The sequence below is a fragment of the Heloderma suspectum genome, chromosome 2, assembly GCF_057233095.1.
Source record: "Heloderma suspectum isolate Gila_16-S chromosome 2, 16-S_ref, whole genome shotgun sequence".
Classification (NCBI taxonomy): Eukaryota; Metazoa; Chordata; class Lepidosauria; order Squamata; family Helodermatidae; genus Heloderma; species Heloderma suspectum.
In genome coordinates, this window is record NC_139459.1 from 234,504,294 (window position 1) to 234,530,000 (window position 25,707).

The window sequence follows — 25,707 nt, forward strand, 5'->3', positions numbered from 1 at the left end:
AGCCAAGTCCAGACACAGACAAAGGGATTCTTTTCAAAGCTTTATTCTTCTTTTACAACTTAACAGCTCTACAGTAGCAACTAGATCTGAGCAGCAGCATCCCTATGCCCTAAGTTAGAACAGTTGGTCCCCGTTTGAAAAGCAATTACTGGCAGACCCCTGAATATAAGGACTAGGGAGAATCCCTCCCCTTTTCCCTTGGAGCCTCTGGGCGCAACCGTTCTTTGAGTGCCAACCGGGCGCTACGCCTCCTTTCCGCGCTCTCCATCTGGCGCCGCTCTCTGCGTCTGCGCCGCGCATCCAACCAGTCTGCTATTGGTGCTGGGTCACTCCCTGGACTGCTTTCTAATCTAGGAATGTGGGGGGGAGGAAACTCTGTCAGCTGCGGGCCCTGGGAAAAAGGGGCGCGCTCCTCTCCCAGGAGCGACTGCTCTTCCTCTGAATCAGAACTACTCTGGGATTCTATGGGCTCAGTGTCCACCCTGACACTTACTCTAGATCTCCAGTGTCTAAGCTCCAGGGTTGTTTCTACTTTTCTAGCACAATTGTTAGGGGGGGAAAACAAAATGTAGATAATTTATTAGTTGTAGCAAAGATGTCTTGCTCAAAAATGGAAACAGCCAGCAATCCCTAAGGGCTCAACTACATGCTACATCAAATATGTAGATGGCAGCTACATCTTCTCCTCCTCCCTCCTCCTCCTCCTCCTTTTTACATGGGGGGTGTGTGTCAATTTGTATTGGGATCCTGCTGCATGCAGTTGTGGGAAGCTTAATACTTCCCTCCCCAGCCCCAATTTTACCAGTAATCCCAATCCCACCTGTACAGCCCCGGAGTTTAGGAAAAACTTCCCATTGGCACTAATGAGACTTTTTCCCCTGTATACACAGGAGGAGGTAATAAAACAGAGGCCTGTATTAAACCTCCACTCTCCACATGGCAGGGGTGTCCCAATAAAAATCAGATTATGCAAAACAAAACAAAAAATGGACATATAGTCAGGGCCAGAAATATTAGAACAAGGGTAACTGTTTTGGCAGTTGGCCTCTGTACATCACCACATTGAAGTTGAAAGGAAACACCCAGATGGGAGCGAAGTCAGGACGTTCAGCTGTAATTCAAGGGGTTTGACAGAAGTGGGGCACTAACCATTCAGGAAGTACAGCCAGTGGCATACACACACACCCATCATTGTTGGCTCATAAGTAATGGAATGAATGGCTGACAAGCAGCTGCATGGCCAGGTGTGGCCTGTTTCCTGGGTACCCCATGACCAATCAAGCAGATAAAAGGCCTGGAGGTGGTTCGGAGTGTAACTTTGCATTTGGTAGCTGTTCACTGGAACTCCCAACATGAGGTCCAAAGAGGTGTCCATGCCAGTGAAGGAAACATTGTCAGGCTGAGGAAACAAAATAAACCCATCAGAGAGATAGCAAGAACAGTGGGAGTGGCCAATACAACAGTCTGGAACATCCCGAAAAAGTAGGAATTAACTGGCAAGCTCAGCAACAGCAAAAGGCCTGGAAGACTCCGGAAGACAACTAAAGTGGATGACCACAGAATTCTGCTCCTGGTGAAGAGGAACCCTTTCACAACATCCAGCCAGGTCAAGAATACTCTTGAGGAGGTAGGCATGTCATTGTCAACATCGACAGTCAAGAGATGGCTTCATGAATGTAAATACAGAGGCTTCACAACAAGGTGCAGACCACTGGTAATGCTCAAGAATCAAAACGCCAGATTAGCATTTGCCAGCAAACACCTAAAAAACCCTGCCTAGTTCTGGAATAAGGTTCTTTGGACTAATCTAAACCAAGATTACCTTGTACCAGATTGATGGGAAGAGAAAAGCATGGAGAAGGAAAGGACCAGCTCATGATCCAAAGCATACCACATCATTTGTCAAACATGGTGGAGGCAGTGTTATGGCATGGGCATGTATGGCTGCCAATGGAACCGGGTCACTGGTGTTTATTGATGACCTGACTGCTGATAAAAGCAGCAGGATGAATTCTGAAGTGTATAGGGCTATACTTTCTGCTCAGATTCAGCCGAATGCTGCCAAACTGATAGGACGCCGCTTCATATTGCAGACGGATAATGACCCAAAATATACAGCAAAAGCTACCCAAGAGTTTCTCCAGGCAAAGAAGTGGGATGTTCTTCAATGGCCAAGTCAGTCACCTGATTTCAACCCAACAGAGCATGCTTTTCACTTACTGAAGACAAGACTGAAGGCAGAAAGACCCACAAACAAGCAGCAGCTGAAGGCAGCTGCAGTAAAGGCCTGGCAAAACATCTCGTGGGAGGAAACTCAGCATTTGTTCATGTCCGTGGGTACCAGGCTTCAGGCAGTCATTGACTGCAAAGGATTTTCATCCAGGTATTAAAGGCGATCCTTAAGTTTGAAATGGTGTTGGTTTGTTCCATTACTTATGAGCCACCAACGATGGGTGTGTGTGTATGCCACTGGCTGTCCTTCCTGAATGGTTAGTGCCCCACTTTTGTCCAACCCCTTGAATTACAGCTGAAAGTCCTGACTTCGCTCCCATCTGGGTGTGTTTCCTTTCACCTTCAATGTGGTGGTGTACAGAGGCCAACTGCCAAAACAGTTACCCTTGTTCCAATATTTCTGGCCCTGACTGTAGGTGCTACCTATATCTTTGTCAGGATTCCCTTAGCCCCCACTTCACTTCACTGCCAAACATACACAGACAAGAGGCTTCAGTCTACAGTTTTTAATCCATTACTTCACAGGGTCATACAGATGCAAATTCTCAGAGACTCTCCATCTACAAGGAATGCCTTCAGGGGATTCAAATGGAAAATTCGAGAGTTGCCTGACGTTTGAAGAGGGAGGCGGTCTCGCTAGCCAAACTTAAGTGGGGGAGGTCCCTCTCTTGTCGTGAGGCCTCTAAGTGCAGCTTTTCACACAAGGCCAATCAGGTAGACCATCTAAGTTCCGCCCCGCCTTCTCTCTCTTTGCTCTGCGCTTGCACTTGGCATCTATTAGGTCATCCTCCTGTTCGCTGCCTCACAGGGGGTGAGGTGAGGAGGGACCCTCAAACTCAGCCATCTGGACATTTGTAACCTGAGAAGCAGGCCTACTCATATCTGGACTATCCTGGGAAAATACCTCCCCCATGTCTGATGGTTCTCCTTCAGAATCTGAACTGCTATCCCACTCCCTGCGCTCAAAAAAACACCTCTGATGTAATGTGTAATGTATGTAATTATTACGTACGTAATGTAATTACGTATTTACGTACGTAAATTAATTACATACATTACATGTAATGTACGTAATTAAACGTAAGTTACGTAGTTTAATGTAATGTGTAGTTGAGCCCTCATATTAAACATTGATTATTAAATATCTGGGATACTGCAATGATGGGAAAAAAATGACACACTGGGTCTGTTCAGACAACACACTCAGTGGTTGAGTATGGGTTGTTGTTCAACCGTGGGTTGTTTGTAGAACCGTATTGTCTGAACATGCTGACTGAACCGTGTTGCCTGAAAGTCCGCAGGGTGTTAACCATTTATTTATAACCATTTATTTTCTTGAACAAGCCACCTTGAGAACCCATTGTTTGTTGTTGGGTTATTCAACAAGCCACATGGTTAACAAGCCACCGTGCGAATGTTCAGACAGCACGCTAACCCACTGTTCAACAACAACCCACACTCAAACACTGAGTGTGGGTTAGCATGTTGCCTGAACAGCACTAAAAAATCTCAGGATGAGGAAAGCATGAACTTATATCTACAAATGATTTCCAAGCAAAATGGCACATGTTTATTAATTTCTGGGAGACACATGCACAGATAAACAGTTTTGAAACTGCAGTTACAGATGCACAAAGAATGTTTGGAATGTAATGTTCTATGTTTCAGACTGACCTTTGGTTTTGGATAGGCTAACATTTTTTTTTGTTGACTTACAGATTTGTAAATATAATATTTGTTAATTAAAAAAACAAACACCAGAGTTGTTAGAAGGTGTCTCCATTTCAAAAGTGCCAGTGCTTGCATTGACAACCACATGGGAAAAAGAACCAGAACAAATGAGTGTATCTTCCTCTTCCTCTATGCACCCCAAGAGGAAGAGGTAAGTGCTGCCTTCCCATCAATCTCTTTCCCACTTGCGGTAAATTCTGCCAGCTGCTTTGATTGCTGGAGTTCCAGAATTTCTGGCTCAGATCCAGAGTTTAGTAAAATTCATCTTACTGAGTGATAAGAATTTCAAACTATAGTAGATTGTGCAGCTGATTTGGCCGATGAGCAGGAGTGTTGCTAGGCCTAGGCCTATGGGGCCCAAGCCCCAAATCTGTTTCCCAGGCCCTGTATCCATTCACCAGATCCTTACTGTCCATTTGTGCCAACTGAAGTTTTTTTTTCTTAGCATAATTGCCATGCAGGGGGAGATTTTCAAGGGGGATTGCAGCTAGGGAGAGAAGAATTAATTCCCCCCTCCCCATATGCTGGAACATCCCAACCCAAATCTCTCCCTACATGGTAGTCAAGCTTAGGAAAAAAAAACTTTTCCCATTGGTTTGGGGTGAACTAGGGCAGGGTGCACATTAATTAAATAATTTATTTAATTTGAGTTTATTTGGATAAGAAACTATTTGGCTGGCTTTGCCTCCTGTGAAATTTAAATAAATCCTAGTAATTATTTTTACATTTGCCTATATAGATATAAATCAACACGTGCAAAGTTTATGCAGATTCATGTCCTATGGGCCTGGGCCCTGAATCTTTCAAGTGCCTAGCAACACACCTAGTGATGAGCCCCCCTCATTGTGGGTTATAAATAGTCATGCTTATCAGGTGTCAAGGCACAGTATCCCAAATCCACTTAAGTTTTGAGTATCTGGAACATGTCTCAGAAGCATTGGCTGCTGCTGCTGCCTTAGGTGGGGCAGTGAGTCTAATGGATCATTCGCAGGGCTCTTTCTGTTTCCCCATGTTTTCTTTCTCCATCTCTCCTTGTTTTGTCTTTTCTGCAGTGTCCTCAAGCACTCGGTGGATGCTACATATGAGAATCAGGGCCCCAGCCCTGGTTATCGCATGGAGATGTCCATCTTCTATGTGGTCTACTTTGTAGTCTTCCCATTTTTCTTTGTCAACATTTTTGTGGCCTTAATCATCATCACCTTCCAGGAGCAGGGGGACAAGATGATGGAGGAGTACAGCCTGGAAAAGAATGAGGTGTGGCATGTATTGGGGATGGGTGCTGTGCCATAGGCAAAGTTCAATGAAAAGGTTGCATTGGCAGGAAAGGGTGGGCTTGTTAAAACCCAGAAAACTTCCTTGCAGTTTTTTCATTGCAGTTTCTTAACTGTGGTTTGGTAGAAAGATATGGGTGGTGGACCCAGAGGATGAGGGGCCCGATTAAATGGATTGAGTCTGTGGTTTGCAGCAACGAAAATTTGTTGACAGAAGAACCAACAGTCAGAGTTCAAAAGCAGATTTCATATAGAAAATAATATCAAGAAACCTAGAGCATTTTGAGCTGCATCCATCTCTTCATCATGAGAAATTCTAAAAAGTTAACAATAACATAAAAATACACAGTACAAAGGCTGCTTAAAAAATAAATAAGCACACATAAGGGCAATACCGCATGTATTGAAAGTCTCAAGAATATATAAACAACAAAATCATGTAACAGATTTATTTGCAGATAAGATCCACATTTTAAAGAACCTCTGTCCCTGGTTGCATACCCTCAATAGTAACACCTTGGCCATGATGTGTCTTCTTGACATATCAGCATCATGTGCTGCCGCCATCTGTAAAGCTGGAGGATATTGGCATTTCCTTAAGTGAAGGGTTGAGATGGTGTCATTAGGTTGTTCCTCCTTAGAACAGAAAGAGGATTCTGCTTCTACTTCTGTGGCATGCTTATGTAGTCCCACGCAGTCTTGTTTCCTTCCTCTGTGAATGGTCATAGCCCACCGCAACCTGTTGCCTTTGGGAAACACTGGTGTCCTCTTTTTCTGTTGAGGGCCACATACCCTGGCAGGGGAAAATGTCCATAGCTGAGTAGTAGAGCACATATTTTGCATGCAGAAAGTCCCAGGGTCAATCTCTGGCATCTCCAGGTAGGGCTCGGAATGACTCCTGTCTGAAACCCTGGAGGGTGACTTCCAGTCAGCGTAGACAATACAGAGCTTTATAGCTCAATGGTTTGATTCAATATAAGGTAGCTTCCTATTTTCCTTGTCTGTTGGGGACTGCATGCCAGCAGCAAGCAGAGCCAAAGCAAAAGCCGGGGTGGGAGCACCTGCTTTTCTCTTTTTGCCTCTTTTCTTTCTTTCTTTCTTTCTTTCTTTCTTTCTTTCTTTCTGCCACTTCCTTTACTCTGTTTCTGCCTCTCTCTCTCTCTCTCTCTCTCTCTCTCTCTCTCTCTCTCTCCCCCTCCCCGCCCTTCCTCCCTCATTCCCTCCCTCATACTCCCCACCCAGTGGACTGCTGGGGAAAGGAAGAGTCACTGTTGTGAGATCTGAATTTGCACAGGCTTTTTGAGATTGGGCTGAGGGCTGTAGGTTTCCCACCCCTGTCTTAAAGCCAGGCCAGGTGATTATTCAACTGAGAATCCTGTGGAAAACAGATCCCACCGAGCCTGTTGCATGAGCAGAAATAGAATTTATCCGATTGAGATTATGATTTGCCAATCATGCTTCTGGGATGATGCTGGTTTACAAACTTCATCGGTGCAGGTTAGTTGTCCTTCATTGATTTCAGTGGAGCTGGAGCTACCTCTTCAGGACTACTTCCCACATTACTATTTTTAGATAAAAGTGCAGACCAACTTTATGTAGGAAAGGTGACATGCATATACTTCCTAAGGAAATTTCCTGTTTGGCAAATTTTGGAAGCAGTTCCAGAGAATGTGCATCTTCCTTGAGATTTAGAAGCATGTTTCAACCTCCCACATTACATTTGCAGGCATCTTAAGACACTGAGGTGCACAACCTTGCCTTCAAAATTAACGTCAGATAATTTTCACTGATCCTTGTAGCACCAGGCAGTTGTCACGTTATTGGTGTTAAATCAGTGTTTAGTAGTTATTGTGGATTCATAATGGCACATTTTCCACAGGGATAATATAGTATATGCACAGGTGCAATCATTGCTACCTACTCTGAAGTAAGGCATTACAGCACCTTAGTCAATAAAAGAAGGACTGGAGGGCAAAAACAAAAACAAAAAAATGTGCTAAGCAGACTCTAAAGTGATTTGTTTAGAATTAGACTCTCCAAAGTAGGAAGAATCCAAGCTTGCTTTTTCTCCTTGGCCTGTCTCTTGAGAGAGTCCTGTCACCTTCTTCACTGCTGTTCTTCTATCCTCTCTTCACAGCGAGCCTGCATTGACTTTGCTATCAGCGCCAAGCCACTCACCCGGCACATGCCTCAGAACAAGCAGAGCTTTCAATACCGTATGTGGCAGTTTGTGGTTTCACCACCCTTTGAGTACACCATTATGGCCATGATTGCCCTAAACACCATTGTCTTAATGATGAAAGTAAGTAGAATTGGCAGTATCTACATGGGATCCACGGGGTGTACATCATGAGAGCTTGGCCCTACCAACAGACCATGGGGCCGGTATGAATCTTGTATAGTGGTCTGAGCTTTACAGCTCTGAACACCATACTACTGGACATTGTCCAGATCCATAGCTATTCAAGGTCGTATGAGCTCCTGTTAACCTGATCCTATTAGTCTCTTCTTGACCTTGTTGGTTAGCCCTGATCCTGAAGACCTGAATCTTACTGTACCAGCCTTACATGGCATCTCACTTTGGCCTGGCTTTGTGGAGTATTGCTCCTACCACTCTGCTGTACTTCTCCTAGCCCTACTTCCATCCTTCATGACTGTGCTCTCTCTCTCTCTCTCTCCCCCCCCCACTCCCTGCTCAAATAGTTCTACCATGCCACAACCATATATGATCATTTGCTAAAGATGTTCAACATTGTCTTCACTGCCCTGTTCTCCTTGGAGTGTATTCTGAAAATCATCGCCTTTGGATTGTTGGTAAGTGTCTCTTTTGCTAGACTTCATGAGAAATAATAATGAAGTCCTCTACTACAGAACATAAGGAACATAATCCACTTCATTATGGAACAGGGAGGGAAATAAAGTATATTACACTTTTGTTGCTATTACGATTATTATTGCTATTATTATTATTATTATTGCTATTATTATTGTTGTTGTTGCTATTATTATTATTACTATTATTATTTTCTGTCCCACCACATGGCTTAACAGAACTTTCAGGGCCCTCAGGCATTACCTCTGAGGTGGTAGCATGGGAAGTAACAAACACCTTCACCATGAGGGAGTGTCTGAAATGAACAACACTTCCACTGGAGGGCATGGGAATTGGTATATTTACTAAGGAGCATAACCAAGACAAGAGATTAGCTTCTGTTGCTACAGAACTAATCACAATCAGGACACTCAGCTTCCTGTTGAGAAGCCTCATATTCTTCCATGCAATTCTAGTTAAACTCCGGCTTTTGTCCTGCAGTAAGGATCACTCTTAAATGATTCAAAGGTACACAGAATTTGGGCTGATACAAGCAGCCCCATGACTTGGAGATGATTATTGCTGGGTGGTGTTCTAGGTAATCCCGATGAAAGTTGCAACCAAAGAAAGAAAAAGTCAGAAAACAATAAAGCCCTCTATACAAAGGTCAGTTGGTTGCTAGCTTGTTCATGAAAGAGGTGAATGTTTCACTCAAAGGACTGGTTAGGCACAAGCTAAGAAGAATGGTATACACTTTCAGTGTTAAGACCGTGGTAAAGATTTTGGCTCTGATTTGAAAGCCTTTATCTTCAGTAGCCAGACCTTGGAGCAGAGACTCCCTTGTTCTCTAAGGACACTTATAAGGAAATAAAAAACACATCACAACTTCATATTAACGAGAACCTTTATTGTTACAATCAATATTGTGAGAATAGCATTAGGGACACATGCATCTGCTCACCACTGAAGGCCGGTACTCTCGTGCAGGGAGAAAAAACAAAAACATAAATAGACTGAAGGCATGCAAGCAAAGTGCTCGCTCTAGCATAGGCAACAGCACCTGGGCCAAATCCAGTCCTCTTAAGTGGTGCCATCTCTCTCCCTATATCCCACCTCCCAAGTTGCCAACCCCACAGGTAGCAAAAGGCTGCAGGTGACAGAATCTGTGGCAATGGAACTTGACAGCGGCCCGTTAGGGATGGAGCCTTGGCTCTACACTCCCTGCTTCTCTACTCAGCTCAAAGTGGCCCTCCAGCAAAATTAGTTCCTGGCAAGGGCTGCTTCAAGAAATTATTCATGCCTGATCCCATCCTTGGTTATTTGCTGGGTTTTGTGAGCTGAATTAATTCACTTATAAACAGCTCTGCCATTACTAAGTCAGGCTTTGGAGACAACTGGCTTTCTCTCCTTAGAGGAGTCCAGCTGACAAGCGGGACTGTCCCTAGGTGCAGTCGTATTAACAGGCTCATGCGTGTTGTATTTCTTTTTTTAGGTATTCATGTGACTGTCCATGCAAATAAGTGGGGGGTGGGGGGAGCTACAGGGTTTCTGGCAGCCTCCTTGTATGACAGTGTCACAGGCCTTGGACTCCCTGGGCAATAGCATTCCCTCAAGTGTTCACAGAGAGCATCTTGCAGGCAAACATCCCTTGTCTCTCATCCCGCTCTGGCCAATGGAGAAGATCCCATGGGCCTCTTAAGAATGCGAGTTCAGGTTTTTCACTGACAGGAGTCCATGAGACAGGTCTCTCTATCCCCTATTTCAGAAAGAAAGAAAGAAAAAAGAATCATGGTTTAGAGAAGACCCCCCCCCTAGCTAGTATTTACATTTCCTTTTGCAATCCCCTTCACAAGAACTGGAGTGCACCCAAAAGGTAACCTGGAGCTGACTAGGGGTACCCAGAGTGGAGTTCTCTCTGTTCTCGTTGCTGTGGCTTCCATCGTGATTGAATGTTGTCACCTGTTTGCTGCTGTGTGGCTGTTCCTTTTCGTCCTTTGTTTTGTTCTTTCTTTATAGAATTATTTCCGTGATGCCTGGAATATCTTTGATTTTGTCACAGTTCTGGGTAGCATCACAGACATCTTAGTGACAGAGTTTGGGGTAAGTTCAAAACTGTGGTGGGGATAACATTACGGGGGAGGGAGGCATCTTGCAGGGAGTGGGGAGCAAGAATTGAAACATGAGAGTTTCACCCCATTGAACTGGGTCCTTACTAGCATAGGGGCTGGAGAATCCAGACAGGGGAAGTACAACCCAGAGAAGAGAACTACAAGTACAGTCCTGTGGACTTATTTATTGGCTAGCAAATAACAGAAGCGCAGTTTTCCTTTTCTCTAGGAATAGGTTCTCAAAGTACTAACAACCAATCCCCTATTTCAGCCACTCTTCAGTAAAAGGTTTATATTTGTGCAAATCCTGTTGCTCAGAGAAAGAGTTGTAGCAGTATAAATGTGGGCTCTTTCTGTTGAAGGCCTTTACATTGGCAGAAGTTTAGAGTTGCTCAAATGAGAAATTTAACACTGGTGTGAAGAGGCCAAAGTCACTTTACAGAGACATTTACACCAGCATTGACCCAGAATCTTTCTAGTGAGAGGGCTATAAATGTTATATCCTTTCTGTATGGTATTTGCCATCAGCCAAAGTCTTAGAGCAGCTTGACTGTGCACTTTACAGGAGAAGTGTGTACACAAATCAAAGAATTACTTACAATAATTCCCAGACCTGTGAGCTGGGGCAGCCTAGTGGGCCCCAAGGTAACTGCTGGTGTGCTGCCAGAAATTAAATAATAAAGTCTCCCCTGAACCCAAAATACTAGCCTGCAGAGGAGGCTGCCCACTGCAATCCTGTGGCATTATCCTGTTTTTGAAGTTGTAAAACAGTCTTGTACTCACTTCTGTTCCATAGCATGTAAGATGGTGGCTACATATCACTATAACTCTTTAATGTGTGTACCTGCTTTTACTGTAATGTTTGGATTAGCCCTAAGTGGGATGTACGTGCACAAGTCCAGATCACTTATAGAAGGTGTTTATGAAGGCATTAACCAGGGAGAATCTGAATCCAAATAGATAACATCACACAGCAGAGTTTGTTCTCTCGAACTCCAAAGAAGAATGTAAGGACTGGCAGGCTATACTGCATACTGGCACGCGGCACTGTAGCAGCTGGGATGCCCATCTCCCTGCAGAAAGCCTTGGAATCAGTCTTTCTCCCTTACATCTGCCAGATCCAAGTTGCAGAATGGCATGCAACCAGCTTTGTCTCATTCTGTCCCTCCCACCCCTGCCCAGCTTGCAGAATGTATTGAGTGGATGGGAGAGGGAGACTTTGGGTGTGCCCTAGGTTCAAACTACTGCATGCCATAGCAGACCTGTGACAGGATCTTTCAGTGTCTTTCTCTTTTTTTTCCAAAGCAGCAGGGGGGCTTCTCATTTGGGAGGAGGGAGTAGCCCATGCCATTTCCCCATTCAAAAATCATCTTCTTTCCCTAAGCTGCTGACAGCCCCACTGAGGGGGGAAGGGCAGGTTACCCATACTGTCTTTTCCTCAGCTGAGCTAAAAGCAACTGAGGGACAGTTTCAGTCAGGGATGTGGCAGTAGAAGCCCTCTGCCTCAGTGTTCCTTCCCCTTGCTGCTTCCCCAGCCAAATTAGCACCCCTCTTCAGTAGCTTTGAAATAAAAAGTCATTGGGAGATCCAATCACAGATCTCCCATGTCATGTGTAGCTTAACTGTCAGTGAGATAGTGGTGGGGGAGACATCTGCTCTGAAAGGGGATCCTGAAATGTTACGGTGAAATGGATCTCTGAAATATTCGGGGAGTTTTAGGACTGAAGGTCAGAAGGATCCTCCCTTTCTCAGGTTAGTGTGCAATGAGAATGCATGCTTCCAGCATGAATAAACTAGTAGCCAGCATCCCATCACCCATATTGTCTGTAGGGAAAATGAGGCATCAAGTTGGAAAGGCTTCCACAAGTTATATGGTACAATTCGGCACAGAGAGGCCAATTGCCCGTGGGAACTGCAAAATCCTGCTGTCATTTTTGTGCAGTGGGCTTTCATAACAACAATCTTCCTGGTCCTCAGTCTCGGGCAATACATAAAACAGCAGAGCAAGTTCCTACCATGACTGGAGAGGGGGAAAGATCTCTCCCAGAGAAGCGGTATACATGGCTGACTACTTCCCTGTGATTGCAAAATGCCTCCGTGTATGTGCAATGTGCAAGCACAGAATTAGGATTTTTTGCTTATTCACATACCCTCACAGGTTATGGGTGTGCCCTTGACTAAGAAAGAGTGTGCAGATGTGCAGAAAACAGCTACAGGGTATGCTGTGTTCATCTTTTCTGACGGGGTGAAGGTCAAGAATCTTCATTTCTTGATTAGAAACAAGAACGTATTATTTATTCACAAGTTAAAAGAACACCCATTCTTCTAGATCTCTCAGTGTGGTGTGGTGATTCATTTCTTTAGGACTGAAAGAATTACAAAGTACACTTTGATGAAGAAAAAAAGCGGCCACCCAGGGAATACTACAATAGTTTGGCGATGAATTCAGGGTGGTTCACGAGGGTATTGCAAACAGAGTTATTGGCCTTGTGAATGTCTTGCCAAGACAAAATACAATACAGCAAGAAAGGATACATCACAGAATTTAGACAACAGATACCTTGCTTCTCTATCATGTATTTTTAAAATACTGTAGGAGAAAATTGCATTTATAATGTTGACATTCCCTGAATCCATATAAGAAATTATATCTCTTACAGAAGAATGCTTTCTTAGAATTAATATAGAAATAAAAATGTCTTTAAAAGCATGCATTTTTGCAGCTTCAAAGCTGCTAAAAAGCCTAACTCCTATGGCTGATTATTTCCTTGGCATCCTTTGTGGCACTCAGATCTCTCCAGTAACTCTGCTGGTTATTATGTCTCAGAGTCCTGACATCCATTCTTTAGTAGCAAGATTACTCTTAAGCACTAATAGTGGCCATGGCTATTTACATATTTTCAGGGGCATATTTATTTTTTTTTTGGTAGCACACATTTCAGCCAGAAAGACCTTCAAAGCAGCAAAGAAATTAAAAACATCAAAATAAAATAGTCCATCAAAACACACACACACACAACAAAACTAGAATAACAGAAAATGGATTGGTTTCCTAGCAGACGCACTTAATTTAATGAAAATATAACAATATATATGCTGTCTAAATATATAAATTGTTCCTATAATGAAAAAATAATTTGAGAAACAAATGTTCAGATCTGGTTTATGGAAGACAATGTGTTAAATCCAACAATTCACAGTTGGATATCTGCTCACGCAGTGGGACTTCTCCTTGCTCTCCTCTCCCCTGCAGCCCCCTAAATCTGCTCTAGAGGGTCCCCCATCCCTCTAGATCATAACTGGGGCATGTAGGGGAGAGGGGAAATCCATTCTGCCAGCACTTTCTGTTCCACTGGCAGATGGCCATCCTTGGATCCCATCCACTGACCACTCACTTGTGCCTTAATGTCTGTTAACGGTTTTAACTGAAGAGCATCTAGAACAGGGGTGCAGAACCTCCAGCCCGTCAAGCCTCCCAATCTGTCGGAGCATCTTGGGATTTCTCCAGGGGGCAGGACTTGGCCTCCAAGCTTTGCTCCCTGGGGGCAGCTCTCCACAGGGCATCCCTGCTGTTATCTCTGATCTCCAATGTGGGTGGCAGGGACCAGTGGGGTGTAGTGGTTAGAAGTGTCAGACTGGGGCTCAGGAGATCCAGGTTCTAGTCCCTGCTCAGCCATGAAACTCACTGGGTGACTTTGGGCCAGTCACTGATTCTCAGCCTACCGTACCTCACAAGGTTGTTGTGAGAATAAAATGAAGAGGAGGAGTATTATGTGTATGCTGCCTTGGGCTCCTTGGAGGAAAGGCAAGATATAAATGTAACAAATGTAACAAAACCCATGCCAGGAAGAGTGGCTGCTCTCCCTGGTGCAGGCCAAGTAACATCATGCAGTCTCTCTGCCTGTGCCAGGAGAAGCCTATACTCCTTTCTCTGTGCTGGGAAAAGGCGCAGAGAAGGGGGGAAATGGGGCGTGGCAACGCTGCCCATGGTCATGGCTGTTTGTCCCATATGCTGTCAGTGGGCAGGGCCACACCCACTGATGTCATCTGACCTGTGTTGAGCCTGGTGGTGGGTAGTCCAGCCCCCCACCTCATAATGGTTCTGCACCCCTGCTCTAGAAAAATCACTAAGGAAAACCACCAATGGCTTCAGTTAACTATATATATCTGGCTTAATCCATACAGCAGATAGAATAATGAGATTTTCCAGTTATAATACAGAATTTCCACTATAAATAGGTATAAGTTCCTCCTTGTGGTCCACATTCTGAAGGGATCTGTTTCTTCAGTGCAAGTCTCACAAGCCTCAATGCCATTTTATGTTATCCCTTTGTCAGTCTTGCATCTTGCAGCCAAATTAGACACAAAGTGGGAGATCCATGACCAGGATTCCCCCCCACCCCACTTAGCAGCCCCAGGTGGGAACTAGGTAATTTGTTCCCTGTACCATTTCCCCAATCTAAATCCGTCCTTCCTAAAGCTATTGGGGCTGCTCACACAACATGCTAATCCACACTTAAGTGGGGGGAAATACAGGTACTTATGTATGTGATGAGTGCTTGATACTGGCCCTGTTTGCACGATCACAGAGTGGTTAACAAGCCATGGTGGCTTCTTATCCACCCTGCATGTGCCTGTTGTGTGCCAGCTAATTGCCCTTCCCAGGCATGGCTTCTCACGTTGTCCAAACCTGATGAGGGTGGCTTGTTGGGGTGCTTAACAAACCACCCAGAACCCATGGCCAGTTGTAGGGTTGTGGGGTAGTTTGTTAACCATCCCAACAAGCCACCCTCATCAGGTTTGGACAACGTGAGAAGCCATGGCAGCAGGGGCTTGGGTCGGCAGCCTAGAAGGAGCTGCAACCCACCATGGCTAATAAGCCACAGTGGGCTACAGTGATCATGCGAACTAGGTCACTGACAGAGAGTGCTGCAGTCACCCAAAGGAGATTTAGAGTACTTTCAGACAAGCTTTTTATTGTGCAATCGCCCTGCCTTGTTCATAGAATTTTACAGGGGGTCTAGACATTGTCATCTTCAATTTGTAACCCTCTCATGTTTTCCTATCACTTCTTCCATATTTTTTACTTGCCACAGAAAATCTGTTAAGGAAGAAAAGATGGAATAGCTGCACAATGTAATTTAATCACTAATGCTAGGAGCCATCCATCTGGAAGCATCCTTAAAATGAACCAATACAACATGCTTAGCAACCCTGTGGTTGCTTGGTCATCTGTTTTGCTACAAATGGGTTTATTCTGCTATGCATTCATATGTGTGGGGTCTTTCCCACATTTCCAATGTGGTTGGTGACCATTTGTTTGGCTGCTCAAAGAGGAAATAGAAGTTGCCTACAAGTAGCTTGAATTACAAGGGGCCTTTCTCTGTATGCCCCCAGACCCTTTGTAAACCCTAACCTTGTACATATAGCCTTACTCTGAATGTTTGCCACAGATGGAAAAATTGGAGTGCTCCAACAGGTCTCACTATGTAGAAGGTGTTCAGTCTATGGGCACATTGTGTTCAGTCTCAAAGCTGTGACCTCCTAGGAGGGTTTTGAAGAACTGTAATGGTAAGTAACTTTTACTCCTAGTGCTGTCTCTTCCGTTGACTCGTGGCAGTACCTATTCCAACAGGTGCCTCAGTTTCCCTCTCTCATCCCACCTCCTAGAATATGGAGGTTCAGCACCAGTTTTGGTTATGCTGGAAGCAAAGCCACACATGAAGACATTTTGGCTAGGAAGGTTCAGAATGCTAGGATCATGGATTCCTTAACATGTTAACAGACAGGCGAAAGGGGCAAGTGTGGGAGAAGGGTGGGTTAGGTGTCTCCTTCCCCAGGGCTATGTGTGATATATAATGACTGTGTCTCTTGTCTTATCTTCTTTCCATGCTGTCTCTTTATACTGTTCTATTTTGGCGCAACACCCTCTGAAAATGTCATCCAATCAAAATGCACTATGAAAAATCCATCTGTCCATCCATGAACCGGTCTGTGTGTCCATGCCAATGAATATTTCTGAACTTCCCCGCCCTGCTCCCTCTCCCATCACCAAAAATGAAATCACTACCTTCTGCCTTTCTCCGTTTGCTGGTTGGAACTCAACTTGCGGTATTAAAACACCCACCCTTCCCTGACCTCCTCTGATCCTCTCCATCTCAACATTTGCATCTAGGATCCGGTTGGTTTGATTACTTTCTGAACCCTAAGTGCCTTACATTAATTAAGAGCATCTTCTTGGTGCATTGCATGACCTTTTGAGCCAAAGATGCCTGCAGTTTGCTGGCCAGCTTTCTCTTTCAGTCCACCGCAACCCCAACCCCATTTTGTGTCACTCATTTGATCTTACTCAGATTTATATATTGTTTCTAGTAACTCCACAGGAAGGAGATGCTGTAGTGGAGGAATATCGCAGCCTTAACAGTACCAATCCCTACAGTCACCTTCCTCAACCTGATGCCCTCCAGATGTGTTGCACTACAACTGTCATCATCCCCCATTTGCTATGGCCATTGGCTAGATGGAGATGGTGGGAGGTGTAGTCCAACACATCTGGAAAGCACCAGGTTGGGGGGGACTGCTCTAAAGAAATGACTCCATTTGATCTGAAATCTGCAGTGGGAAGAATAGGCCTCCTAAAAGGATGCCTAGGTAGACAGACAGCAGTATTTGCATGTAGGGAAGTGCATAACTAAAGTGGATGCAGTAAAGTATGCTGCTATTGGAAGTAAATTTTACTAACTGCCTTCTTAGCTGCTCAATATTTGTTCCTTCTCAGTATCCACTCATCTGGGAACCCTAAAAAATGTTAATGCCTGAGGTGGGGCCAAGAAAAGACAGCAATAGGAAAAATTATAACAAGGCAGGTTCCGTCCCAGGTCCAGTGTCAGCTGCTGTTCAGGGGGAAACTTATGATAGTATCATATGCAAGTCCCTTATTCTATGACTTCCAAAATCTCATGACAATTTATATGTGTATAGCAGCCATTAAACATCAAACACCAGAAATATCTTGCATATCATCTGATATCACCCCCAAACACAATGTTTTTCAGTGTGTGCAGAGGCCAACAGAATAGTTAAAATAACGCTTGCCTTCTCATTATCCCCTGAACAAATAGACAAAAGCCCTGCATAACGAAATACACCCTTCCTTCTATGCACATAGGCAAGGCCTCTCACTCAAACCTATTCAGCCTTTCCATAACAGAACTTTAGCTGTGTCTCCACATATCTTTTCTCCTTGTATCACATGTAACAGAACACACAGACATACTCTCACATCAGCACACCTGGGCTGACACTATGGTTTTCATACTGCACCATGCACTATCAGCCAAGCACAAACATCCCCTGCTTTGGTTAATTGAAATAGAATTGTCCCTTACAAAAAGGTAAAGACCATTAAAATATACAATAGAAACTAGCCTGAAGCCCATTTAGGAGAGCTGAGAGGGGTATTGGCTTATTCCTTTTCCTGGGAGTCAGTTGTGGAGGGTCAGTCAAGGAGAGACCCCTATTTTAACTCTCAGGGCCACATCCCATGTTACTTTTTTTAACACACACCTTGACACTGGTCTGGTCTTAAGACTTACGTAGACAACAATAAAGAAAGATTGCATATGTGTCTGTTTCACAAGTTTGACAAAATAATAAGAGAGTGATCTGTGGATTGCATTTCTTCAAAATGAAACAGGCACAGGCACGATCCATCTTACAGAATTTTTCCACACATCTGTATTTTGCATGTAGAAATGAAGCCTGTGACACTGATTGGCTCAGTTGGTGCAATAGTTCTGAATGTTCAGTTGCTCAAAGGACAATGCTGTTGGAATAAAAAGTGTTTATGAGGAAGAGGAAGTTGACAGTTTGGCTGAGATTAAAACTATACACGGAAATGTGAGAACTGTGAAAGTCTTGAGATGTAGAGAAGCTAAGGGACAAGGAGCTCAGAGGAAAGTAGGCTGAAGGACGAGAATAGAATAGGTAATGAACTGAAAAAGGAGGATTCAGAGGAGAGGAGAGGTGGAGAATGGGGCTTGGGGAGAAGGGCAGAGACAAAGTAGGCAGTGGCCTAAAGAAACCCAGAAGCCTAAGAAAAAATGGGTGGTGGAGACACAGAGTTGAAGAAAGTGGAAGCCAAGAAGAAAGTAGGACTGGAACTATATTTCTGTCAAAAAGGAAGTGGACAGGCACGAACAGTTTGGAAGAGTGGGTACCGTGGGCCAGGAAGCCAAGGGAGCAGAAGGTTGCTAGATCTAAACTCTGACAAGATTTTGCCAGTTCAGTGGCTTCTGCTGTCATGTGGCCTGGAAACCCTAAGGGCCAATGCGTGCCAAAGGGCAAGGTGGAAATTCACTTATTGGTTTAAACTAATGTTTATAGCCAGTGTGGAGAGCCAGTGTGGTGTAGTGGTTAGAGTGTTGGACTGGGACTTGGGAGATCTGGGTTCAAGTCCCCATTCGCCATGAAGCTCACTGGGTGAGTTTGGACCAGTCGCTCATTAGCAGGATTGTTGTGAAAATAAAACGGAGAGGAGGATCATGTAAGCCGCCTTGGGTTCCTTGGAGGAAAAAAGGCGGGATGATGATGATGATGATGATGATGATAATAATAATAATAATAATAATAATAATTTTTTTAAAAAACAAACAAACCCAAAGAGCTAAATTCCTTGACTAAAGGATTTGAGACTGAAGATATTGGCCCTAAGACATGTGCATTTAAAAAGTAATGTTGGAAGTGAACCTCAGAATGTGGCAAACGCTGGCTAGTGGGAGAGGAAGAATGGTGTGCTGCACCATTCCCAGTGGTCAGAGTGGGTGTTGTTTTCCCACTGTGAATAGCCGTGGTGGTTTCCCTGCCTGTCTCTCTTTCCTTCTGCATGAATATCATTCTTTCTGTTTGTCCTGCATGATCTGAGCCTGGCAGTCTAATGAATTGGTTTTGTCCTATTGTATGCTGTCATTAAGCCATTGCCACTACCATCATGCATGAGCACTAAAATCCCAATTACATGGCCAGCCTTTTGGGAGTGTTGGAGAGGGATGGGCTTATAGCTTCTGGGAACACATACACACACACAGTGAAGATGTAGCTACTAGATTCCTTTGGGAAGCTGCAGTAGAGCCTACTACCTAGAGTTTTTTTGCTGCAAGGCCTGACGTCTTATAATGTCTACTATGTAATTGCATGGCAATGCCTTAATCTTTGTTTTGTAACCATAGAGCAAGGCACACAGCAAGTCAAGTATATGTCGAGCACTCACACCAGTCTCTTGACATCTGTAGTCTATGAGTCTTTTTCTTTTTTGTGCAGTTTTATTGGGAGTTTGTGTTTGAGGAGCCCTGTAGCACAGGCAGTTACACAAGCCTCATGGCTGGTGTTGGTGCAACTACATTCTGTCCTGTGATGTGTGCTGCACAGATATCCCAGCACACCCATTCAACCACATCACAATCAGTAAAGCCACATGGCAGAGCCCTTTGGTTCCATTAGAGCCAACCAGGTTGCCCCTTGTATGCCAGCATTCTCATTCCTCGTACATGCATTGAGGCATCAAAGTCTGGTTCCAGTGGGGTCAATCTGGGAACCAGCAAAAGTCCATAGTGCAAAGATGAATAAACATCCATAATGAAGCTTGGGTTCTTGAGCAAGGTCTTTTTGCCCAGGGATAGACTTCAAACATTTCTTACATTAACCAATAATAAGTTGGCATTTTGCATCTAGGTCAGAACATCCTTGTTGACTGTTTTCTATGCTAGGACTTTCTCTCAGCCTTAACTAGATCAATTTGTAGAAAGAGTCTGAAGGTCTCAGTGGTTCAATTACCATAGAGACACATGTTCAAACAATTATATTTTCCCATCCCAGGTGAGATAGCCCAGAAGCTCCAGTGTGTAACCTTCATAGACCTTGGGCATCTGTAGCTCTCAATGGCTGAGGGCTTCTGGCCACAGAGCACTTCTCAGTTAGGAAGTACAGTCACACTACAGCTTATTCCTTCTATCCCAGAAGCTTATATGCCATTTCCTCTGAAGGAGACAGGTAAAAAATGCATCTTGGTGAACCCAACAGGAATATATGCTTTTCCTATCTTGCCAGAAGAAAAAATCCTCCCTTTAGCTGCAAATTACTGGATAACAACCATTCATTCCTTCAGGGCCTTAGGGTGTGTGGCCTGACACCTGTTGGATGCACAGGGCAGATGCATTTCCATCCAGAACCTTATAGATATGATTGCAAGTCTCCAGTCATCCCTCAACGGCCCTCTTGCTCACTGGCACTTGTCTTGCTTTCCCCTCCCTCCAGATTTGTGTGCACAGAACATGTGTGATGTGAGGCCACACAATACTGTTCTACCTGCTTGTGTCAAAAAATATCAGTGCATTTGGTTGTGGGTAGCTTTACAAAAACGTAGTCCTGCGTTGATGAGCAATCACTGATTTCCCAAGTGGATGATTTTCCAAAGGGAGGGGTGGCCTTGTTATCATGCTAGTTATCTTCATGTGGGTGATCCCTCTCCCTTTCTTTGCTACTCAGTCATCCTTACTAATCTTACTAACGACTGCAGGGGTGGTTTGTTTTCTCACCTATCCCCTGGGTCTGCTGTCTCCGCATCCACACCCTGATCCTGCTCATGCCACTTTCCCTTCATCTCCCCAGAACAACTTCATCAACCTGAGTTTCCTTAGGCTGTTTCGAGCTGCCCGCCTCATTAAGCTGCTCCGACAGGGCTACACCATCCGCATCTTGCTCTGGACCTTTGTCCAATCCTTTAAGGTAATGATCAATAGCACTGAGTTACTAACTCTGAGAGTATTTGGGATTTGAAGTTGGGCCAGGAAGTGGGGAGGAAGGGAGCAGGAGCGCAGAAGGTCTAGGAGGCAATGTCTAGAGACATCCATCCCCATCAACCTACCTGATCATTCTCCACTCTATTAACATAACTGGGAATCATGGGCTCCTTCTGCCATGGTGCTGATGCTGATTCATGTTTCATGAGTAGTGTTCTGTTGGCTCACCCTTCTACATGGGTAAACAATCACAGCAGGAATCCTGTAGTCAGGATGAAATGCAGCAGGAATTGTGGGGAGGGGTGATACAGCCTACAAGCATTCCTTTTCGTTGAACTGGTGTGGGAAGCAAGGAGCCATATTCCCAGTAAAACAAGTGTGGTTGCATTAAAAAATATGAAGCTTAGAGGAAAAAAAGTATGCTCATGTTTCCCCCCACTAGGCCCTTCCATATGTGTGTCTGCTGATTGCAATGCTCTTCTTCATCTACGCCATTATTGGAATGCAGGTAAGTGCAAGTAAGCCATCGTCCCATGTTGGGTCTCGCCATGCATGCTGCAGGGCCTCTAGCATGGCACAGGGTCAATAATGCTATTAGTTTTATGTTGGGGCTTTTGAACTTCTGAAGCATGGCAACGGGATGTCCCCAGGCTGCACAAGGCCTTACTGGTGTAGAGAAAGTGGACAGGGAGACATTGATTGGTGGGAGATCCAGGACAGATAAAAGGATGTACTTCTTCACACAGCACACAGTTATACTATGGAATTTGTTACCACAAGATGTAGTTATGGCCACCAATTTGAATGGCTTGAAAAGGGGATTAGAGAAATACATGGAGGATAAGGCTATCAATGGCTACTAGTCCTGATGGTTATATGCTACCTCCAGTATCAGAGGCAGTATGCCTTGGTGCAACAGTTGCTGGGGAACATGAGTGGGAGGAGAAGGTGCTATTGCACTCATGTCCTGCTTGTGGGTTTCCCATGGGCAGCTGGTTGGCCACATGTGAACAGAATGCTGGATTAGATGGACCCTTGGTCTGATCCAGCAGCGCTCTTCTTATGTTCTTACTGTGCAAGCATGGAGGACTCCAACACGTTGAATGGCCAGTGGCATCATCACATTCCTGCAATATTATGGAGATCTCCATATTTACATGGCAAATCCTAGTGTGGTTGGAGACAGCCAGCTTAGTACCGTTCATTCCCATTTTATAACTACATGGTTTGTTGTAGTCATACTTAAGTGTTGCCAATATATATAGCCTCATCTTCTCTGATAGCTAAAGCAAAACTTCACATGATTATCTGACCTTAGTATGTCACTGGACTGTCCTTTGGTCATGGGCCAGGATTCAGACCCCGACCCCCCCACACACACCAGCTCCCACCTCCTGCTATCCGAGGAGAGATTTGATGACACAGAGGATGTGGAGGAATCCCCACTATCCCAGGAGGAACTATCCCACAGTAACCGCCTTCCAGTGGGTACTTCCAGATGGATGGCTCCTATCACTAACAAATCAAACAGCCATGTGCAACTATTCCATTTTTTCTTAACAGATTTTTCCTGATAAAAAAGTGGTGAGAAATTAGTGGGCTGCAGCTGGAAGATGACATTGCCTGGTTCCCCAGTAAAAATGAGGCAGGGCAATGGTGCTATAAAAGCTTCTTCCGGAAGCACCCAGAGGGAGAGATCCGCAGAACCATAATGCCTCCATCCTGTGTGCCTGAGGATGTAGCCTTTCCTCCCTTCCTTGAATCAGTGGACTTGTCCCCAGGACTACCTGCAGCCTGGAGGGAGGGCATTCCTCTGCCACCACACCATGATCAGAGGCAGCAGAGGGCTCTCTAGCCCTGCTGGAGGTGGCACCTCTGGAACAGGGCACAGCGCCTTTAAGTACAAGCATTGTTTCTCTTGTGGCACCTGCCTTGCTGCAGGACTACTTAAAGCTTACAGTTGGCTCCAGAATGTTGCTCTCTTTTTGTTGAGGTGCCTTGCTGACCCTCGTAAGAAGCCCCACAGTGAGCTGTCTGGGGTTCTGACCACCTTTGCCCATTCTGGATCCTTGCTGTGCCTGATCCCTATAGGCCCCAGGCTGGAACAGGATACTTAATAACCTCCTAAATCTCTGCAGACATGTAGACGAGCCCCACTCAGCCGTGCTGATAGGTCACTCGGCATCCACTAGATGGCAATCTTGGGGAACCCTCTCTTTCCCAAAGACTTATATTTGTATTGATTGCATTTGGAGGCACTTTTGTTCATTTTGTTTTTGGTTTGTTTGTTGTTTGCCTCTTCAGGTCTTTGGTAATATCAGCATTGATTATGACGAAGATATGTCTGAGGATGACAAGCCTGCCATCACTGAGCACAACAATTTCCGCACATTTTTTCAAGCCCTGATGCTTCTGTTTAGGTGAGCCCCGGCCTTTGCACATCACTTTGAAGCTCATGTTGGTTCTGTTGTGATCACAAGGGGCCTGGCTCCTGCCCAGTGCAAAAGTTCATGTAGCCTTCTAGATACAGAAGTACCTTCTAGATATAGGGCAGCAACTGTGCCTTGACCAAGTTGGCTGTCTTTCTGTAGTAGACCAGAGATTGTACTCTAAACTACTTCTTATGTCCACCCAAAAAGTGGCTGAATCAATATAGTATATTGGGGGAGGGGGGAGATGACACATGCATTACGAAGCTTCCACATGATAGTCAAGAGATTGTTCTGTAACCAGCATCCACAGTCTGTTCTGGAGAAGGCTATTTCAATACTGTGTGAGCCCAAAGGCTTATGGGCCTCTGGTTACTAGTACTGCAGCATCTCATAAGATGGAGGTGCTGCCATCTGGGTATGATGGGTCCCCAGTGTTCACTATCTTTTTTTCCTCTTTCTTCTCCCTTTCCCAGGAGTGCCACGGGTGAGGCTTGGCATGAGATCATGCTTGCCTGTCTGAGTGGGAAGCCCTGTGATGAGAAAGCAGACCTCAAAGGCCAGGAGTGTGGCAATGAGTTTGCGTATTTCTATTTTGTTTCCTTCATCTTCCTGTGCTCTTTCTTGGTGAGTCAAAGGGGAGAAGGGGGATGAAATAGGGGGAGGCAACATAGGACTGAGCTACCCAGATGGAAAGAACCGTGAATGTTCATGCTAAGGTTGCCAGCAGAGGACTTTTCCAACATGACAGTCTTAATGTGCAATAATAGGTAGTTGATGTGGGGATGTGGGCATCTTTCCCCAAGGTAGCACTTCTGTTACAGAACAGGGGTTTTTTTCAATCAGTGTTCTTCATATCAACCATACAGTAACAGAAGTAGCAGAGGGAACCAGGGGTAAATCCTCTAGTTCTTGGATCCTATCAGGGTGTCGGATGGTACGCGCATGCATTTTAATAGGCACAGGCAGCAGCAAAGGCAGTCCAATAGGATTATAGGCATCAAGGCATTTTTGCCAGAGGAAGATCACTTTTTTTACTAGCACTCAAATGCTGTTGTCACAACATGAATGCTCTCATCACAGGGAAAACATAACTTTCTTTCCAGCTAACACTTCTGTGGCTGTGCAAGTATCACATGCTTTTATTGGTTTGTGCCTGTACCATCCCTGTTATTGAGCTATACACTCTTCCCCCACCGTACCCCAATCCTAGTGCCATTTGAGAATTGTTTTTAAAGATTTTTTCTTTAAAACGTATATTTTACAACTGTGTTTCTGGCTGTATCAAACCAGCCGGCATACGCAGGCAGCATTTAAAAAATAGGTTCGGGGAGTAAACACCAGCAGATCTCACCCTTCCCATTGCCCCTCATTTTACAGGCTCAGTTTTTCCCACTTAATTCTAGATGGCCTACCTCTCTTTGTCTACTCCAGCCTTCCCCAATCTGGAGCCTTCCAGATGTGTTGGACTGTAACTCCTATAATTCCCAGTCAGCATGGCCTGATGTTGAATTAAGACTCATTAGCTTTATGGAAGACCTGGTCCTGGTGGCTTTAGAACTGCTAGAACTGCTTTGTTGATATAGATCAACAGAGCTGACTGCATTTCTTGGAATCGCCGGGGGCGGGGTGACTATGGGGACTGTCATGACGAGTGCCTGCAATTCAACATTGACCAGTAGACACTGCCTCTAGCATTGGTCATTTCTGTTTTGTCACTCATTGGTGGTACTAGTGGGAGAGGTTTTCTGAACCTGCACAACCCAGCTCAGTATTTCTGCCCAAATGAAGAAGTGATGTGCTTGTAGATAACAAGTAGAATCTGCAACAAAATGTTGCAGTGTGGAGTGCTCCCTTTCAGGGTTCCAGCCAGCTATGCCTTCTTCTAGGATACTGCATTTCACACATAAACCAATTTTCCTTCCACCTGCCCCAGCATTCAGCCAGCATTCTGTGGCAACTGAGCAGGTTCAGTCTTCATTAGGCTATGGAGGGGGGGATCCCCCAAACATGGTAATACCTCCCTCTTGTGTGTGGATGTTGTCATTTAGGCTACTTAAGGATCGGCACTCAGAGAATTGAGTCTTCTATTCGTATATATAATGACCTGACCTTGTGCTCTAGCGGGAGTGTCAATCAGGAGGCAGGCGCAGCCTTTTGGTCCATTGTAGCTCCTCCCCTCTCATTATTGTCACTTCTCAGATGACGAACAGGCTATTCCATAGCTGCAAGAAGGGCCCTGCACCTGCACCTCCTGAGTATTATCCAATCTGGAGGTGAAGGCTGCAACCACAGGAGGGTGGTTTGAGGTGGGCAAGCAGTCTTGGC

The 25,707-nt window shown here is 44.8% G+C and overlaps 1 protein-coding gene across 1 annotated transcript in view; it reads left to right on the forward strand.

The window, feature by feature from the left end:
- CACNA1A (calcium voltage-gated channel subunit alpha1 A) overlaps positions 1-25,707 on the forward strand; it is a 368,926-nt gene that overhangs the window by 274,248 nt on the left and 68,971 nt on the right. Inside the window, exons 30-37 of the mRNA XM_084838533.1 lie at positions 5,016-5,217; positions 7,372-7,536; positions 7,938-8,048; positions 10,063-10,146; positions 20,820-20,936; positions 21,393-21,458; positions 23,255-23,370; positions 23,856-24,006. Of these exons, the coding sequence (XP_084694659.1) occupies positions 5,016-5,217; positions 7,372-7,536; positions 7,938-8,048; positions 10,063-10,146; positions 20,820-20,936; positions 21,393-21,458; positions 23,255-23,370; positions 23,856-24,006 (1,012 nt within the window). The remainder of the gene's footprint in view (positions 1-5,015; positions 5,218-7,371; positions 7,537-7,937; positions 8,049-10,062; positions 10,147-20,819; positions 20,937-21,392; positions 21,459-23,254; positions 23,371-23,855; positions 24,007-25,707) is intronic.